Genomic DNA, 20,370 nt, shown 5'->3' with positions numbered 1-20,370 from the left:
GGCATCAGAGAAAAGATCAGCCGCGTAAAATATGAAAATGTGATAAAGTATGTCTCGTAACTTAATATTTGTTGGTTGGATGAGATGGAGAGTTGTTTTTGAGGGAAGAAGAAGAGATGGGGGGAAATGCGAAAAGGTCAGCTGCATAAATAGCGTAAAATACGATGCTAAATCTCACGTAACTTAAGAATTGTTGGATGGGTGAGATGGAAAGTTGTTTGTGAAGAAAGGAGAAGAGATGGGGGAAAGATAAAAAGATCGGCTGTGTAAAATTAGCGCAAGATACAATGCTAAATCTCACGTAACTTAAGAATTGTTGGTTGGGTGAGATGGAGAGTTGTTTTTGAGGGAAGGAGAAGAGGTGGGGGAAAGATCTGCCTTGTACCTTAAGTGTACCTTAAGATAAAACTCCTCCCATAGCTTATCCCAGGAAGGACAAGGTATGGGGACTTAAAAGACATAGAGAATTTAATTTTTTTTTAACAGGGTATACTGGCAGTGAGGGAAGATTAAGTAGTCATTTTGTGGAGGAGAATCATAAGTGACCTGAGGAGTTGGGGAAAAAATTCACTGCATGAAATAGGGTAAAATACATTTATTAATCTTTCATAACTTAATATCTGTTGGATAGGTGAGATGGAGTGTTGTTTTTGAATGAATGAAGACTTATTAATACGGTATATACACTCAAAGATCCATGAGTTTAAAATTAAGACTTGTTATTATTCAACCCCTGCCGCATTGCTAATTCTTATCATCCTGATTACCTTCCCTGAGTAATTCTTTTGAACAGTTTATTTTAATATTTAGTTGATTTTTTGTCATCAGCTCAGTTATTTCTGAGCTCGAACTCTTCATCACCTTCATCTTTTTGTAATTTGCACCCCTTGGGTGGGTGTGAGGATGGCGATTAGTCACCAGCATTGTGGGAGGTAGATGGCCGTGAATCCACCATTGCTGGCCTACAAACAAGAACTGAATTACCTAATATGTCCTATTTGGCAACTGTGGCAGGGCATGGCAACTGCTCTGATGGCTTAGAGGGAGACTCAATGTTCCCTTGGAAACCACTGATGCTTCCTCGTGCTTGAAATTATGGCGCGGAGGCCCATCGCCTCATATGGGGTGATCAGTGCGGCAGGGGTTAAATTCAAAGATCCATGAGTTAAAAATGAAAACTCGATAGTATTTAAACTCAAAGATTATGAGTTAAAAATGAAGCCTTGATAATATTTAAACTCACCATTTAAACTTGACGATCCCTGACTTAACATTGAAAGCAGTTGATGGATGTTAAACTTTCCCTGTCCATTCACTGTCTGACGGCAATCTCTTCGTCCTATTATAAGGCTGAAATATTATCCGATAATCTCATATTAACGTCCCTTGGTGAGGTAGAGGCCCAGGTCTCAGCTTCCTGATTTTTAAAGAAATTGAGAAAATGGTGAAGCGGTAATCTTAATGTTTTTCTTTTTTTATTTTTTGTTGTGTTATTTCTGTGTTTCTCTCTCTCTCTCTCTCTCTCTCTCTCTCTCAAATGAAGCTACCGTGGTTTTTTTTTTTCATGTTGTGTTACTTCTGAATCTCATAATTTTTCCCTTTTTTCATTTCCGTTGTTAAAAAAAAATTATATCGTCTCCCATTATGTCCTTCAGGGTGTAGGTATGGGAGGAAGAGTGTAGCATTACATATATAGGCTTTCTTGTGTATTTGATGTCATTTGAATTTAGTTGGTACCAAAAATGCATAAGGTTAATAATCCCATACGAGTGTAGGAGGCTAGGATGATGATGATGATGATGATGATGATGATGATGATGAGGTGGAGGAGGAGAAGAAGGATGATGATGATGATGATGATGATGATGATGAAGAGGAGTAATGAGATGGTGATGATAATGATGATGATAGTGAGGAGGAGGACAGCGATGATGATGACGATAATGATGGCTGTGATCAGTAATGCCTATCTTCCCACCCCAACACTCTGAAGGACATAATGGGACTGGATATAACTTGCTATCAGCTATGGTACTGCGTCTGTATCTATATATAATCTCTCAGGTTAGTAGCATTACGAAACCTACCCTTGCACAAACCAACTCATATATGAATACGTACTCTCCTTTGACTCATTCTTGGGTAAACTATGGGGTGCTGATGTAGCCTTCATGTGGTGGCATTGTCCTGGGTGGATTGAAACATCTGCGGCATCCACCCATGGGCCAGACTTCGTTATATTTCCCTGCACCTCACTATGAGAAGGCCCTGGTCTGACCCTGGTAGGGCTCTGTGTACCACAAGGGGCGGCGGATCCCTACACAGTGTATATATTGCACTGTAGCTGTAGGTCGGCCCCACAGAAACATTTCCTTACCTGTGGTTGATGGGTCTGCTTGGCCAGAGAGACCAAGGTTAGGCAAGAAGAAGAAGAAGAGAATATAGCTGTGAGTGAGTCAAAAGCTTCAGCAAATTATACCTTTTTACTGTAACTTGGCCTAAAATCATCTTTCCATCTTGAATGGTGGGTTGTGACAACAGATTAATGCTAGAATGTGATGATAGTCATGAAGAAGTGCTATGGAGAGGGTGTAGAACCATAGGATTGTCTTTTTCAGCCAACTGACATATGCCTACATGAAAGAAAGGATGAAAATCTGGGCCAAGTTGAGGTGAAGAAAGTAGCATTTTTAAAAAATATTATTACCATTAACTGAAAGAGTTTGTTTTAGTAGTGTGCACTATGGAGAAAAAATGCCTTAATGGAAAATAGAACCAAAAACATTATACATTTTCATATCAGGATTCAGAAAAAATGAATCTCCGTAATTCTGAATTGTATACAGAAATTCTTGTTACTTTATTTCTTACAGTATACAGTTTGATTTATTTTAATTTTGAAATGTCAAGATGGAAAATATTTACACCTCTGTGCATTATTACTATTATTATTATTGTCTTTTTTAAGGTATAATACTTGTTACTTTTTGTGCAATGCAGTGAATAAATGATTTAAACTTTGAAATAAAAAAGAATTCAGAAAAATTTGGGATCCTTATGCATATTTCTTTTTTTAATGTTATTGTGTATAAAAGTCATTATACACATTTTTTTCTCATGTGATAAAGTAGGTGAATAATTTAATATCTGAATTAATTGTTAAGTTTAGGTTGTAAAAGAAGGATTTATTTTACTAGCTGTGAGTAGTATAGTAATAAAATGTTATAAAGAAAGATGTGATTTACTCTCTAATGTATGAATGTATAGTTTGGTGGGGTTAGAGGGATGCCTTCATGTGGTGGCACTTATATAGCCAGGTGGATCCACTGCCTGGTTATACAAATGTCCCTCAACTCCCTCCCTATTCCGCCAAAAGGAGCATGGTGGACTGTAGGAATGTTCTGTCAGTCTTTAGTCCACATTTAGTTGATTCTGGGGCCACAACAACACCAGCAGCTGTTCTCATCATTATTTCTTGCTTCTGTCGATATATCTATCTGTAGCCAGACACCTTAATCCCATAAGGGGTGGTCACAAACAAATCACCCCCATGCCAGAGTCAACATAAGCTTGCGGTCCTTCATTCCCACCTAAATATGAGGGGAGATATAGTAGTAATAGTAGTAGTAGTGGTGGTGATTGTAGCTGTTAATAGTAGTAGTAATTGTGGTGGTGGTAGTAGCAGTGGTAAGTAGTAATAGTTAGTAGTAGTAGTAGTAAGTAGTAGTGGTGGTGGCAGTAATAGTAGTAAGTAGTAGTAGTTGGTAGTAGTAGTGGTGGTGGTAGAAGCAGTAGTAGTAGTGGTGGTGGTAGTAGTAGTTATAGTAAGTAGTAGTAGTAGCAGTAGTAGTAGTAGTACAGCCCTTCATCCAACCATCATCATCCCTTCCCCTTGTCTCTGCCTCATTATCTTCCATACTTGATGCAATAATACTCCAATGAAAGACAGACTATTTTTATTATGGAACACAAACAGGTACTCTAAAATTACAAGGAAAAATTAAAAAAAACTAGATTGGAAATTGTAATGGATTTATACTGTATTATCGAAAACCATTGGAACAGTTATTTGGTGGATTTTGAGATGCACTGAACATCGTTATTATCATTTTCGTACTTCTCCTCATCGTTATCCACCTCCTTATCATGATCACCATCGTCATCATCCTTATCCTCCTCCTCCTCTTCATCATCATCAACATTGTTCTCCTCCTCCTCATCATCATCATTATTGTTTTCCTCCTCCTCCCTCTTCCTTGTCCTCCTCAATCTCCTCCTCCTCCTCCTCCTCCTCCTCATCATCATCATCATCATCATCACACATCAAAAGTAAATGTATGGCTCATGTATTCAGTGTTGCTCATCTGCTCAGTACAGCAACACTTGTCTGACAGTGTGGATCGCTTCGTTATCAGATCCCGCTATGACAGTCGATCCTTCCACATCCACTGAGTTGATGGGCAGCGGAGAAGGTGGAATGATGGATGTGGTCTCAATGGACCCCCTCGCCACATCACTGCTTAGCCACACTGTTACACTTCCACCTGTAGAGATAAGATTATGTTAATTAAACTCCTTCTACTCTATCTATCTACCTATCTGTCTGTCTGTCTATCTATCTACCTTCCAATCTCTATCTGTCTACCTATCTGTCCATCTTTGTATCTATCTATAACCAGACGCCTTAATCCCATAAGGGGTGTCCACAAACAAACTGCCTCCATGTCACCCTGTCCCCTGCCATTTCACTGCCCTCCCCCCCCAACTTACACCCCCCTCTCTCATTTACTTCATCCCTCCATCTCATCATCAGTCCCTCCCTCCACCTCATTCACATACATTCTCCTATTTAGTCTCTCATATACCTCTCAACACCTCATCCTTGGTCTCCCCTTCCCTTTCCCCTTCCACCTCACTCACATACACTTAGTCTCATATACCTTTCTACACTCCATCTCTCCCCCTCATCCTCGGCCTCCCCCTCCTCCTAGTCATATACCTGGCTGATCCCTAGTCCCCTTGTATGAAGTGATGTGCGTTGGTCTGGCAGAAGCTGATGCATCCCAGTGTAACAGCTGACCATCCAGACCACAGCTAAATAAGTGGTCGGGGCAGGTCGGGTGGTAGCGGACCTCAGTGACTGCAGAGAGATGAGAGAAATTGTTATCATTATTATCGTCAGTGTCATTTATCATCATTATTATCATCACCATTATTATTACTGTCATCGTCATCATTACTGTTATCAATGTCATCATCATCATTGTTATCAGTCATTATCATCATTATCCTCCTCCTCCTCATCATCATCATCATCATCACTGTTATCCTCCTCCTCCTCCTCCTCCTCCTCATCATCATCATCATCATCACCATCATCATCCTTATCATCATCATCATCATCATCATCATCATCATCATCATCATCATCATCCTTATCATCATCATCATCATCATCCTTATCATCATCATCATCATCATCATCATACTCACTTGGTCCAGTATGTGCAGAGATGATGGTGAAAGGATGTGTGGTTGATCGCATGTCCCAGATGGCCAACGCTCCGTCCTCGCCACCTGCCGCTACTAAGTGTTGTTGTGTGGGGTGACCCGAGAGGTTACAGACACCCACCTGAAAAATGTATATCATCATCATCAGCAGCAGCAGATATAAGAGGGGCTGTGAAATGGGGGACTGGAGTGAGAGACTAGGAAAGCATGTGTGAGGTGGAGGGGGGAAGGGAGAGGGTGAGACCAAGGATGAGATGGTGGGATAGAGTAGAGGTATATGAGAGACAGGGGCATAATGGTTGAAGAGCCACACTATCACAAACACGTAATAAGATACAAAAACCCACACTGGCAGATGAAACAAATGTATTTCTAGTTTCGATGATAGCTGTCACCCTCTTCTGTGGCTTGTATCCTAGGGGTGCATAAGTTGGGGGGGGAGGGCAGTTAAATGGCAGAGGACAGGGTGACATGGAGGACATTTGTTTGTGGCCACCCCTTATGGGATTAAGGCGTTGGGACATAGATAGACAGACCACTAATATCCACCTGGTCTGGGCTGTGTAGTGTTGCTCTGACAGGGTCGGATGAACGTAGATCCCACAGCTTGAGGTGGCCCTGCATACTGCCTGTCAACACCTCACTGGCGCGCACATACACCACCGCGTACATACTGCAGCCCCCGACACCCTCTGAGCCAAACAAACGTCACCACCATCATCATCATCATCATCAATCATGTATTAACTATTAGACAGGTATTTCCACTTATCTATATACTCCTCCTCCTCCTCCTCCTCATCATCATCATCATCGACACTCACCTAAGGTCCTAATGGGTTGTTCCTGAGTGGGTGAGATGAGGACCAAACGACCATCTTCTCCCACGGAAGCAATTTGGTCTCCGTTGGTGGCCAGGGCTGTGCAGGGAGCAATACCTGTTGATAATTGCAGTGCTATTTAGGCAGATGGATAGACAGATAGAGAGACAGATGGACAGACAGATAGAGAGACAGATGGACAGACATAGATAAACAGATAGAGAGAGAAACAGACTGAGAAAGATAGACAGAGAAACAGACTGACATTGTAAATAGGTAGAAAGAATATGTAACTGATAGATAGGCACAAGAACCAGATACAATGAAACAAAAAGATAGAATATAGACAGGCAGTAGAGGACACATAGATAGAATGACAGACAGACAGAGAGATAGAAAAGACAAATAGATAGAATGATAGATAAACAGACACCAACTGACCAGGCATAAAAGAATGTACGTTATCCCAGGTCATTTTCTTCACCATCTGTCCCCCAGCTGTGTGTTGGTACAGACTCACGCCACCTTGACTACTTCCCGTCGCAAATTCGTCTCGGGAGAGGTACTGAAAAAAGGAATTCATCATCATCATCATCATTGTCACCCTATTTGGCATCAATATATTACGATGTTAGGTCCACAGAATTATATAAGCATACAGTACAAAAGTTATCATTTTATCTATAGCCAGACACCTTAATCCCTCACCCATCTCTCTCTCTCTCTCTCCATCCCATCCCTCATTTTCACCCTCAGTCCCCCTTCTCTCTTCTCTATTTAACAGCCCTATCCCTTTGAGGTATAGAGTAGTTAGGGTAGGCTTAATGACCTACCTGTATGTCGTTAACGGCTCCTGGGTGGCTCAGTTGTTGCAGTAGTATAGGGTCATCTTCGGACTCCGGCACACGCCATAGACAAATTGCATTATCCTGTTACGAATAATATGGATTGAGGTAATACTTGTGTTTAGATATTACAGTAAGCCCTTGTTTAGGATGGGGTGTGTATGAAAATATCTAGTACATAACAGGATGGGACTGGAGTGTACTGGTATTGTGACAGGGAGGGGTAGAATGGGATGGTCTGTGATGAGGAGGGGTAGATTGAGATGGTTTGTGATAAGAAGGGGTAGATTAAGATGGTTTGTGATGAGGACGGGTAGACTGAGATGGTTTGTGATGAGGAGGGATAGACTGAGATGGTCTGTGATGAGGAAGGGTAGACTGAGATGGTCTGTGATGAGGAGGAGTAGACTGAGATGGTTTGTGATGAGGAGGGGTAGACTGAGATGGTTTGGGCATGTGGAGAGGATGGAGGATAACAATTGGGTGTGGAAAGTGAGAAGTGTGAATGTTGAGGGTAGGGTTGTGAGAGACAGACTGAAAAAGACCTGGGATGAGGCCACAGAATGTGACCTTACAGATAAGGTACTGGATAGGGAGGCTGCCAGAGATCAAGCACTGTGAAAAGCTGTCATTAGGGGACCAGGGCTAATGCATGGAAGTATGCTGGAGCCTTTATAAATAATATGAACAGTGTGTATTCATTCATTTATCATTAGGCCTTATCTTTACTAATCAACAAGCATTTGGTAGTTTAAAGGTGGTTTGTATACTCAATGAATCTTAATATGGTTTGTATACTCAGCAGATCTTAAGAATATGGTTTGTATACTCACTGAATCATTCCACGATCCGCTTATGAATGTCTCGGTGGCTCGGTAGTGTGATGTTGACGGCTGCCACCTTACCCTGCTGACCTTCCACCCTACGTACCTCTTACTGCCAACACACCCACCACTCATGGTGCCTTGATCTGCCTGAAATTATGGATAAAACTTGTAGAATAATGTAGTTGTTGCTCAAGGTGTAGGATCGGCATAGCTAGGGGGGGGTTATAAGAGGGGCCTGTACCCCCCATTTAAATCTTGAATTATTTTAAATGCATATCCACTGAATAAGACTTGGCTCCTCCTTGACCCACCCATTTGGGGATTTTTAAAGGGATTTCACGACTGGAATGCTTACTGCACACCCACCATCCACTCACTTGATGTAGTGCTACCTCTACACTGGGTGACAAGTGAAATGGTTTCTTGTAGCCCATGCAATCCTGTACGACTGATGCCTGGTGAACTGTATAGGGGTTTACATGGAACAGTTGTGGTTTATTGTACAATGCCATTCAGTGTTCCCCATTTTTTGCCATCATTACTATGCAAATATACTCATTAGCTGCTCAGTTAATACATCAGCAGCAGCAGGGTATAAGTTTCGGTACAATGCAGCTGACTGCTAATTGTTTCTGTATAAAAACACATAATACCTGAAAAACTCAGCTTGAAGCGTGACCGCCTTGTTTGTAAACACGCTTCTGTTTAATCTTGGGTAGTGGGAGTTTCTTTAAAATGTGTATTTCTGTGTCCTTTTAACAGTAGATATTCCCCTGTTTAACCAATTATGTTATGATATACAAATTTTCTCTTTCCACTTAATTTAAATATAAGTAAACAAGGAAGAAACGGACTCTAAGATTATTGATATCTTGACCAAAAACATTGAAATGTTGACAAGAAACTTATTATTGTTGTTGTAATAATGGATTCTTTATTGATATGAGATTACCGGTTAATGAATATATCACTGCAAGGTTAGGATAACATACGTATTTTTCAGATCATGTAAACTACGCAAATTGAAGCTCAAGTATGCATCCGATTATTTTGAATCGATATTAACTCTCGTTATAAGGATCATTATACTACTCCGAATTCTTATAAAATCAAAAGAACGTAGCTGAGTATATTTGAAGTACCTATCAGTACCTCATGTACTACAATTACAAATAGTGTTAGGTGCATAGTTGACTAGAGTACACGTAGCAGACGAAAAAGCTGAAGTTTGGATGTTTACATTTGTGATAATTCTGAAATGAGTGACTCCTCGGGCCATAAGTGCACCGATTAGTAAGTATTTTGGTGTATTAGATTATGATGAGTAATTAGGGTGAGTTTTAGTGAATATTATTTAGTTTAAGCTGATTTTGGGCTAGCCATACAGGGAGGTGTTACACGGAAAGTGGTTAAGTAATGTAATACAATGTTGTTAGTACATTATTACACCTTGACAGTACTATACGATGCTCGAGAGGGATGCCTTCACGTGGTGGCACCTTTATAACCAGGCGGCTCAACTGCCAGGTTATGCAAATGTCCCACAACTGCCACTGTATCCACTGACAGGAGGATGGTACGGTAGACTGCAGGATAAGGGCAAATTCAGCTTGCAGTCCACTGGCTTCACATTCAGATGTTACTTATTCTTACCAGCAGATGAATTTCTTAACCCTCTGATTCCCCTTCAGTCACATCTAACCAAAATTCTTAAATCTAGTCCATTTTTTTCTTGCCAGATACCATAATCCCATAAGGGGTGGCTGTCTGTTTTTCAGTTCTTTTATGGGGAAGGGCACTGACCCTCTGCCAAACCACATGTTGTTGACATGTAGGGAAGACACATGGGTGGTTATATGGTTACCACCCAGCATTGTAAATGGTTTCCTAGCTTACAGGAAACCTTTAGGCTTGTCACTCAATGTAAAACCACCTGAAAAGGAAAGAATACCATAAGAAAAAGCCACAGGAAGAAAGAGGGAAAAGGAAGAGTGGAGGGAAGTTACAGAAAAACAATGATAAAGGTAAAGGAAGATGTAGGTAAGTATATGTGAATGAGGTGGGGAGGGGAGAGACTGAGGATGAGGTGTAGGGATGGAGCAGAGAGGTATGTAAGGGAGGGGGGTGTAAGTTAGGGGAAGGGCAGTGAAATGGCAGGGGATAGGGTGATGTGAAGGTGATATGTTTGTGGCCACCCTTGCAGAATTAGGACATCTGGCAATAGATAGACAGAGGTAGATAGAATTAGGCAGGACAGTAACATCTTTTATATCCCTGCCATCAACAGAGAAGGATGTAACTATGGGTGGAATGGCGGTGTCCCATGTCGTGCAGTGATATCTTCGGCTTTGTGTTGAGTGAGGCGCTCTGCCGCTCGGCCCAGCCCAAACGCCACAACGCTGAAATGTTCTCACGCATATCACACGCTTTGCAGGCTGCGGCGGAAGTGGTGAGTAGGCAGGAGGTGTGGCTGTCTGTCTGTCTGTCTATTTATATATCTTTGTCTTTTTATCCATTTGCCTGTTTCCCTATATCTGTTCATTTATCTACTTGTCTTTCTCTCTGTTTATCTATCTGTCAGTCTGTCTATGTGTCCATTCAGTCATTTGGGAAACAGATTTAGAACCAAGTATGATAATGATGATGATGATGATGACATTGATAGTAATTGTTGGTGGTGATGATGATAATGATATACAGTGGTTGATGTTGATGATGACTTTGATGATTGATGGTGATGATGACAGTGATAGATGCTGATGATTGATGATGATGATGCTATACACTTGCAGGTAGCACCACCATGCCCTCGTGTAGAAGATCTTCACTACCACTGGTCGCAATTGTCAGCCATTTGTCAGCGGTGCCAGGCAAGGAACGGCCAGGCCCCTGCTGTGGAGGAGACGCACGCACCCAGGCACTTGGCGCAGATGCTGAAGGTGTGTGTGTGTGTTTGTGTGTGCGTGTGTTTGTGTGTGTGTGTTTGTGTGTGTGTGTGTTTGTGTGTGTGTGTGTATGTATGTGTGTGTGTGTGTATTTTAAGTACATACCATTTTTGTTGTAGACTCATATTCCTGTCAGTTAAGGATGCTCCCTAACACCCTTTCCTAAGTGATTTATTTTGCTTATTACACCTTACTGTCCTCTTCTGTGTTACATAAATCCTTCAAACATTGCCATACTCTGCATAAATGACATGTAAGGGATAATAACCAGCTGTATCCAAAAATGAATCATTCAGGAAGTGATGCTAGGGATCTTCCTTACTCAGACAAGAATACAAAGTCAGTGAGGTTTTTTGTGATACTCTGTACATACATAAAAATGACTCCATGCTTCTGCCATCCTTGTGTTCCCAGTCACTTCAGAAAATTAGCTTAAATTCAAAAAATATACATCAAGGTGTGTTTATGTAGGTGGTGGTGGCCGAGGAACGTGAAGAAGGCGGGGGGCAAGGCAGCGTCAGTCCGTGCGTGGAGTACCTGGTGAGGGAGAAGGTACTGACGACACTGGCATCCCTGGCGGCCTCCGATCGACCCCTGGGTATCCGACAACACACCTACGTCTTCTTAGTTGGCGTCCTGAACCATCTCCACCACTCACACCTCCACCATGCCCCCATACACAAACCTCTGCAGGTAGGTTAAGTAGTGTAGGATCTATCTGTCTATCTATCTATCTGTCCATCTGTCTCTGTCTTCCAATCTGTGTATTTGTCTTCTCTATGTTTTATCTGTTCACCTCGCATCGTCACAATGCTGCTATACTCAAGCCTTTACAGGTGGGTTAAATGGTTAAGGGTTTATCTATCTGCCTATCTATCAAACTATCTGTCTATCTATCTTTATCTACCAGTCTGTATATTTGTCTGTTTATCTCTATTTTTTAATCTATTTTTTCAGTTAATGGTGCGTGCCAGTGGGGAGATGAGAGCGTCCCCATACGAAGCAGAGGAAATGGAGTTTTTGTCGACTCTATGTGAAAAAATCCGTCAAGACAACAGTATTATCCTCTTGTTTATACAGGTAGAGCATGTGGAGAGGATGGAGAGTGAGAGACTAACTAGGAGGGCATATATGAGCGAGGTGGAGGGGAGAGAGGGTGGGGCAGACTGAGGATGAGGTGGGGGGATGGAGTAGTGAGGTGGGCTATATGAGAGATGGGGTTTAAGCTGGGGGAGGGAGAGTGAGAGACTAACTAGGAGAGTGTGAGTGAGGTGGAAGGGGGAGAATGAGGGGGAGACTGAGGATGGGATGGAGTACAGAGGGATATGAAAGAGGGGGTGTAAGTTGGGGGAGGGCATTGAAATGGCAGGGTTCAGGGTGATGTGGAGGTGATTTGTTTGTGGCCACCCCTTATGGGATTAAGGCATCTGACTGTAGATAGATAGATGGGTAGATAGACATAGGAAGACAATGATGACAGGCAGAAGTTGTTATTTAGCTGAGTTATTGACAGGGTAATGAGGCTAGGGATTGAGCAGGTTGGAAGAATTTAGTGCAGTTGAGTATATGTGAAGGTTATGGTACCCCTGTTATTTCCTGCCGTTTATTTAGAGACATTTATGGTGATGATGATGATGATGATAATGATAATAATAATGATGATGATACTTAACACCTTTTTATTTCATCTTCCAGCCACTCGCCCTGACCACCAACCTACCAAGTGGCTACACCCCTGATAGCAGCTTCCCTCCCACACCAACCCACACCACCCCCACTACCACCCCCAATACCAGCTCCAATACCACCCCTAATAACGCCCCTAATACCACCTCCGCCACACCAGGCCAGGCAGCGAACGGTACCACATCAGTTGAAGAAATGTCGCAGTCAGTTGTAGAGAAACCTCAGTCAAAATTCCCACTGGTTGATGCACTGTTGAACTTGTGTCATAGTGCAGTGAGTATGTGTGTATTGTTCGTGTCTGTCTGTCTATCTGTCTGTCTCTCTGTCTCTCTGTCTCTGTTTGTCTGTCTTTCTGTCTCACTGTCTGTCTGGTGATTTATAAGTTGAATACGTGGAATCGTTTGGTTGAATTTGTTATGGTGTGGTAAGTTTATGTGTATTCTGCTTGTCTGTCTGTCTGTCTCTGTCTATCTATCTATCTGTGTGTCTGCTGTGTCTGTCTATCTGTTTGTCTGTCAGCCTGTAAGCTGAGTGCGTGGAATTATCTGGTTGAATTTGTCATAGTGTGGTAAGTGTGCATGTATTCTTGTCTCTCCATCTGTATCTATCTCCATCTGTTTATCTATTTATCAATCTATCTGTTTTTTGTGTCTGTGTAAGCTGAATACATGGAATTATCTGGTTGACTTTGTATCTTTGTGTGGTAAGTGTGTATGCATCTAGTCTGTCAGTCTTTCTATCCATCTATCTCTCTCTCTCTCTCTCTCTATCTATCTATCTCTCTGTCCATCTATATCTATCTGTGTATCTATCTGTGTGCCAGTCTGTCTGTCTCTAAGGTGAAGGCATAGAATCATCCCAAAGCAGCAAAAGTAAATAGGATAATACCCAATCTTTCTTACGCACAGGACAGTCAGATATCTTCAGCCGCTCACGAATGCCTGGTGAGTGTGGCCAGCGTGCGTGAGGGCCAGAGCAGCGCCACGATGTCACGCCACACCCTCCTGCCGCACTACCTAGCGTCACGCCTCCTCACCGCCACCGATGCCATACCAACAGACACAGAACCAGCACTGATTGAAGATGTACCCCTCTCCCCATCAAACAGGTATAAAAATAGGAAGAGACAGGTAAATTCTTTCAGTATCAAATCTCGTTAAATTAGACTTAGGTATATGAGCTGCATTTACCTTGCCATTGAGGTGCTTTGGCTGTGTGGAGAGGATGGAGAGTGAGAGACTACCTAGGAGGGTGTATGTGAGTGAGGTGGAGGGGGGAAGAGGGAGGGGAAACTGAGAATGAGATGGAGGGATGGAGTGGTATATGAGAGAGGGGGGTGTAAGTTGGGGAAGAGACTAACTAGGAGAGTGTATGTGAGGAAGAGAGAATGCAGTAAAGCCTTTCTATATTGCATCTTATTAAACCAGATGATGATGATGATGAGGATGGTTTATGGTGATGATGATGATGATGATGATGATGATGATGGTGGTGATGATTTTAATTTGATGTGAATGATTTATACAGCTCTAATTAATATGGATTTTGGTACAGGAAGGAGGATACTGAACTGAGTGACAGCGAGGAAGAGGATGACGATGTTGGTGATTTCCCTGGCAGGAAGGAAGTTGCCACGTTCCTCCACTGGCTGATGTTTTGTGATAAGGTAGGTGATGTTTTGTGATAAGGTAGGTGATGTCTCTGTTATCCTTTCACACTCAGTCAAAAGTTCAGTTAAAAGTTCACCCAGTATTTCCCCTCCTCTACTTGTCACTCTCTTCTGTTGGCTAATAATTCTGTGCTGAGAGAGGCTTGCTATGTTTGCCTAGTACTTCACCTCTTCTAATGGTCACTTAACTCTGCTGGCTAATATTCCTAAGTTGAGGGAGACTTGGCATGTTTCTCTGGCCATAGATACAAAAGTCTACCTAATATTTCGCCTCCTCTACTTGTCATTCCTAAGCTGAGAGAGGCTTGGTAGGTTTCTCTGGCTTTAGATACAAAAGTTTGCCTAATATTTCACCTCTTCTACCTGTCACTTTCTTCTGGCTAAAATTCTTAAGCTGAGAGAGGCTTGGTATGTTTCTCTGGTCATAGATACAAAAGTTTGCATAATATTTCACCTCTTCTGTCTCTCACTTTCCAATGCTGGCTAGTATTCCTAAGCTGAGAGAGGCTTGGCATGTTTCTCTGGCCATAGATACAAAATTCACCCAATATTTTACTTCTTCTACTCATCACTTTTCTCTGCTGGCTAATACTCCTAAACAGACTCCATTCCTACCTCTATTTTCTCTCTCTCATGCTCTTTTCTCATATTTCCTCTCACTCCCTCTCACTGTCTTCTCTCTCTCTGTCTATCACTTTTTCTTTCCCTCCCTTACCTCTCTCCTCATTGTCTTTCTGTCTCACTGTCTCTTCCCTCTCTCTCTCTCACACTCTTTTCCTTGTCTCCTGTTCCCCTCTCCTTTCTTGCCTCTCTGTCTGATTTTTTCCTCCCTCTTTCACTTTTTCCTTCGCTCCCTCTCCTCTTTCATACATCCCTGTCTCTCCCTGTCCTCTCTCCTTTCTTGTCTCTCTATCTCACTTTTTTCCTCTCTCTTTCTTTCACTTTTTCCTTCTCTCCCTTTCCTCTTTCATACCTCCCAGTCTTTCCCTCTTCTCCCCTTTCTGTCTCACTTTCCCTCTCTGTCTCACCCTCTCCTCTCTCCTTTCTTGTCTCTCTATCTCACTTTCCCTCTCACTCTCTCTCTCTACAGGTGGTTGGAGTCAGTGAGGGGTCTCTAGCATCGAGTATTGTCTCAGCAGTTCGAGGAGTATTCTTGGAGGGCGCACTTCGAGTGGGACTCACCTCGAGGGACCCTGACATCCTCTCCCTCCACATCGCACTGACGGCTAAGATGGTGGCCTCGGTTACCTCGCCGCTACTGTCTGCCGGTGAGTTGTATTAGCGTTATCATCATTATCATCATCATCGTCATCTTTGTCGTTGTCGTCGTCGTCATCATCATCGTCATTGTCATCGTCTGTGTTGTCATTGTCATCGTCATTGTTGTGGTGATGGTGATAGTGTATTTCCTGTGAGGTATAAGAGAGTGATTGATAATGATGATAATGATGAAGATGGTAATGATGATGATGATGATGACTGTTGTATTTTTACCTGTGGTGATAGCCAGCAGATCAGTGAGTGTCTAGCGTTCTTCTTCTTCTACTTCTGGCAGATTTGTTAAAAGAGTTCTGTGGCACTGTACGATATAAAGTAATTTGACATGGGAATCCAAATCTGGCATCACACCTGACCTGGCGCCATATAGTGATAGATTCAGTAAAAGTTCTTTATTTAATCCTGTTGAGCCGTAAGAGTGATCCCGTATAAGGCTTTTTGTCATGGCTAGTTACTTTTTACAACAAACTTAAACAAGAGTCTTGCCTCAGGTTCCACAGCATTTTTACTCTTGTTATGACCTGTTTTATAATGATGATGATGATGACGTTATATTTTCTTGGCAGGCATAATCGGGTGGCTGACGGAAGATGGTGATGATGGTGGTGGTGAGGGTGGAATGAGACAGCATTTGTTGAGTCTCTGTCAGTCACCACCTCACCACATACAAATACAAGCTCTTAGACTCTTCCAGGTGAGAAATATTTATCTGCAGTATCTTATCTATCTATGTATCTGCCTATCTGTCTATATGTCTATCTGTTTTGATGTAGATGTCTTTATGTGTAACTATTCAGCTGCCATTATTATATCCTGTATCATTCTCTGTCTGTCTGTCAATCCATCTATCAATCTATCCTTCCCTGTCACTCACATACACTCCCCTAGTCAGTCTCTCATTCTCCGTAGGTTGTGGTGGAGCGTCCTGGCAGTGGTGGCGTCGCTGGCCTAGTCCTGGGGTACGTCAATGGTCGAGGGTACCACGATGCGTCAGCGGCTGAACATCAACAAAGCTCGTGGTCGGATGAAGAGGACGAGAGACAGAAACACAGAGAAGGTAAATACACTGATTGGTAGTTTGGTTTGTATCTATCTATATCTATCTGGATCTGTCTGTATCTATCTGTGCCTGTCTGTATCTATCTATAGCCAGACACCTTCAACCCGTAAGGTGTGGCCACAAATAAATCACCTCCATGTTGCCCTGTCCTCTGCCATTTCACTGCCCTGCCCCCCAGCTCACACCCCCTTCTCACAGATACCTCTCCACTCCATCCCCCCATCCCCCTCAGTCTTCCCCTCACTCTCCCCTCCTCCACCTCACTCACATACACTCTCCAAGTTAGTCTCTCACTCTCCATCCCCCCAACTTACATCCCCTTCTCTCATATACCTCTCCATCCCTCCATCTCATCCTCAGTAATATATGTATATTTTGTGAACTGGTTTATTGTACAGGTTTTCATATACTCTCATGATTTTTTCCATTTCCATACATTCCCATATACTGTCATGATTTTTTTCCATTTTCATTCTTTCCCATATACTGTCATGATTTTTTCCATTTTTTGTGCTTTCCCAGCCGAGAGGTCACCCGATTCCATGCCCATCAGCCGAACGCTCGCCCCGGCCAACATCAACAAGATTGTGAAGAAGTAAGTGTAGGTGTGGGTGTGGTGTGGTCCTCTTTTGATGGTATACAGTGCTCTTTTCATTCTATCTGTCTGTCTATATGTCCATCTGTTTATATATCTATCTATCTATAGCCAGATGCCTTCATTCTGTAAGGGGTGGCCACAAACAAATCGCCTCCTTGTCACCCTGTCCCTTGCCATTTTACTTCCCTCCTCCCAACTTACACCCCTCTCTCGTATGGAAAGAGTGAGATGTAACACTAGACTAACACTAGAGTTTTGCACTAGTCATGAAGAAGTGCAATGGAAAGAATGAGTTGTAACAATGGATTAACACTAGAATATTGCACTAGTCATGAAGAAGTGCTACAGAAAGAGTAGATTAACACTAGAATTTTGCGCTAGTCATGAAGAAGTGCTGTGGAAAGGATTTATAGTTGTGTTTTTCTTCCTTCCCAGATTCCTAACAGTTGTGCCAGAGGAGTTACGATCAACAAGCAAGGATGATTTTGAGAGTTACATGGCAGATGCGCAGAGGCAGTACAGGGACACCTGTAGGGTGAGTAGTAGTAGTAGTAGTAGTAGTTCTTGTAGTAGTACTAGTAGGTGTAGTTGTAGTAGTAATAGTTGTTGAGATAGTAATTAATAATAATAATAATAAAAATAATCTGTTTTGCAATTCAGTATGTGTTTTATATTTTTTTTTGGTCTCGTCCATAATCTTAGTCTTTCACTTTAATTCATTCACTTAATCTGACACAAACTCTCACACTTTCATTCACTCTCTCATGTCAACCTAATCTCACTTGATTTCACACGCTTACTGTCACACATTCACTTACTTGCTCGCCCTCTCACGCCCACACCCACTCTCCCACACTCACCCTCCCACTCACTCAGTCACTCTAGGTCTGTTTACACGTCCTCGTCACCCCCATACTGGCTTTGTTTACAGTGGTGTGCGTCGTTCGGGTGGCCGCGTGAAGCCGTGGCCCCAGAGTGCCCCTCGGATGCGTCCTCCACCGCATCGCGAGAATCAAGACCCGAGGCCGAGACAAACACTTTCTATGAGGGTCCCTTCCTGGCTATGTTGATGGACTTCCTGGAGCACTTGCCCGAACAGGTACGACATGTGCATCTATCTGTTTATCTATCTATGTCAGTCTGTCTATCTATCTATCTGTCCATATATTCTTGTTAATGCTAGTCTGCTCGATCTGTCTTTCTATCTGTCTGTCTGTCTCATTATCTGTTCCCTGCCATTTCGCTGCCCTCCCCCAGCTTACAGAACAGTATATTTTCACTAATGTTAGTCTGTTCAGTCTATCTACTGTATTTATCTATTTACCTCTGTCTGTTGTTACTGCTCGTCTTTTTAATAACTCCCTGATCTCTTGCTTCCAGGACTATGATATAAATCTTCAAGTAACGTCACTGGTAGCAACCCTGGCGCTCTTCCCACATCCCTACCTACACGAATACCTCCTCAACCCCACCCTGCCACTCACCGGGGGCACTCGCACCCCCTACACGGTACTGGAGGGGGTGGTATCGCGACTCTACGCATCGGTAACCTCAAGGGAAGATTACCAAGACCACCTCAGAGTAACCCGGTACCACCTGCTGGGCACCATGGAGGAGTTTGATCTGGAGTGAGTAACTGTTTCTTGGAGTAACAGTGCATCAATAAGGAGTTGTTGTAGTTGTGATATCAGTGCATAAATAAGGAGTAGTTGGAGTTGTGATATCAGCCTGTCTGTCTATAGCCAAACGCCATAATCCCATAAGGGGTGGCAGTCTGACTCTGCATTACTTGTTTTACGGGGAGGGGCACTAACCCTCTCCAACCCACTCGTTGACACGTAGGGAACACGTATGGGTTGGTTATATAGTTACCACCCAGTGTTGTAAATGGTTTCCTGGCTTACAGGAAACCATTAGGCTTGTCACTCAATGTAAAGCCACCTGAGAATTAAAGAACAGTAATAAAAAGTGACAGGAAAGATGGGAGAAAAAGGATGAGAGGAGGGCTGACACAGAATAAGAACGGTGAAGGAAGAAGTAGGTAGCACTACATCAAGTGAGTGGATGATGTTTGCCACCACCTAATACTTTAGTAGTAATTTATAACCATTTTTTTTTTCTTTTCTTTTTCTTTTCAGACGAGACGAAGATGACCGCAAGTTTGAAGCGCTGATTGTCATTGAGGAGTTCGCGAAGGAGTTGGCGTCCATCGCGTACGCAAAATACATGACTGAGAGCAGTGGTTGGTGATTCGTTTGTTTGTGTTTGCGTAGTGGTGACTCCGACTGGTGGTAGTGTAGTGGGTTGAACACACCAGGTGTTTCATTTCCATCTCTTAATGCCATAAGGAGGGTAGCCTGGTCACCTGCCCTGAAATATATGAGAGAGAGGAGTGGTGGGTGATCCGTTTGTTTGTGTTTGAGACAGCGTTTGTTGGTGTAGTGGTTAGAACGCACCAATTGTTATTTCCATCTCGTAATGCCATAAGGAGGGTACCCCAGTCACCTGCCTTTAAATATATGAGAGAGAGGAGTGGTGGGTGATCCGTTTGTTGTGTTTGTTTGAAGCGGTGACCTTGTTTGTACCAGCTGTTTTATTCTCATCTCTTGATGCCACAAGGGAGGCTGGTCTGATCACCTACCCTTAAATATACAGGAGTTTTACAGCTTAATCCCTGTCCCTCTCACACCTGAAAGTGGTAATAGGGGAATGTGTTACTGTTTTATTATTATTATTATTAGATGATGGATGGATTATTATTATTATTATTATTATTATTATTATTATTATTATCATCTATTATTATTATTATTATTTTTATATTATTATTATTATTGTTATTATTATTTAGTGTGTGTTATATGGTACCTGATTGTGATAGAAGGGGATCGGTAAAACTGAAAAAAATATTGGTAACACTGATCAGAAAAGTCTCTCATTCACTCTGATCATTCTCCTTTCTTTTCTTTCTTTATTTCTTTCTTTTTTTCTTTTTATTTTTTTACCCCTAAGCTGTGGTGGCCTTAAACATTTCCTATATCTGAGGTGCGGGAAAAATGGTTTAAAAAATTGTTTTCATCGTGTATTTTGAATCACTTATACCTAACCAAACATGATGATATTTTAGTCA

General features: G+C 42.4%; 2 protein-coding genes across 2 annotated transcripts; one reads left to right on the top strand and one right to left on the bottom strand.

Moving 5' to 3' along the window:
- Positions 1–4,347: 4,347 nt before the first annotated feature.
- On the bottom strand, positions 4,348–8,138 carry Nup43 (nucleoporin 43). The gene is made up of 8 exons (XM_080270415.1): positions 8,011–8,138; positions 7,166–7,261; positions 6,774–6,897; positions 6,336–6,449; positions 6,061–6,203; positions 5,494–5,632; positions 5,000–5,140; positions 4,348–4,544 (listed from the first exon to the last, which is right to left on the bottom strand). Exons 1-8 carry the CDS (start codon positions 8,134–8,136, stop codon positions 4,369–4,371), a joined length of 1,059 nt encoding a protein of 352 aa, XP_080126541.1. The 5' UTR covers positions 8,137–8,138; the 3' UTR covers positions 4,348–4,368.
- A 2,189-nt stretch (positions 8,139–10,327) lies between these two features.
- LOC145397221 (FHF complex subunit HOOK interacting protein 2A-like) lies at positions 10,328–19,624 on the top strand. Its single transcript, XM_080270418.1, has 15 exons — positions 10,328–10,453; positions 10,797–10,943; positions 11,421–11,642; positions 11,907–12,029; positions 12,645–12,908; positions 13,544–13,743; positions 14,190–14,301; positions 15,395–15,572; positions 16,149–16,276; positions 16,492–16,639; positions 17,165–17,237; positions 17,676–17,775; positions 18,172–18,339; positions 18,621–18,868; positions 19,379–19,624. The coding sequence occupies exons 1-15, from the start codon at positions 10,328–10,330 to the stop codon at positions 19,488–19,490; spliced, it is 2,349 nt and encodes a 782-aa protein (XP_080126544.1). The 3' UTR covers positions 19,491–19,624.
- Positions 19,625–20,370: the final 746 nt, after the last annotated feature.

This window comes from Coenobita brevimanus, chromosome 40 (assembly GCF_032717465.1).
Source record: "Coenobita brevimanus isolate Jiangsu-jjx chromosome 40, ASM3271746v2, whole genome shotgun sequence".
NCBI classification, from domain to species: domain Eukaryota; kingdom Metazoa; phylum Arthropoda; class Malacostraca; order Decapoda; family Coenobitidae; genus Coenobita; species Coenobita brevimanus.
This window is presented reverse-complemented; position numbering and strand designations above follow the sequence as displayed.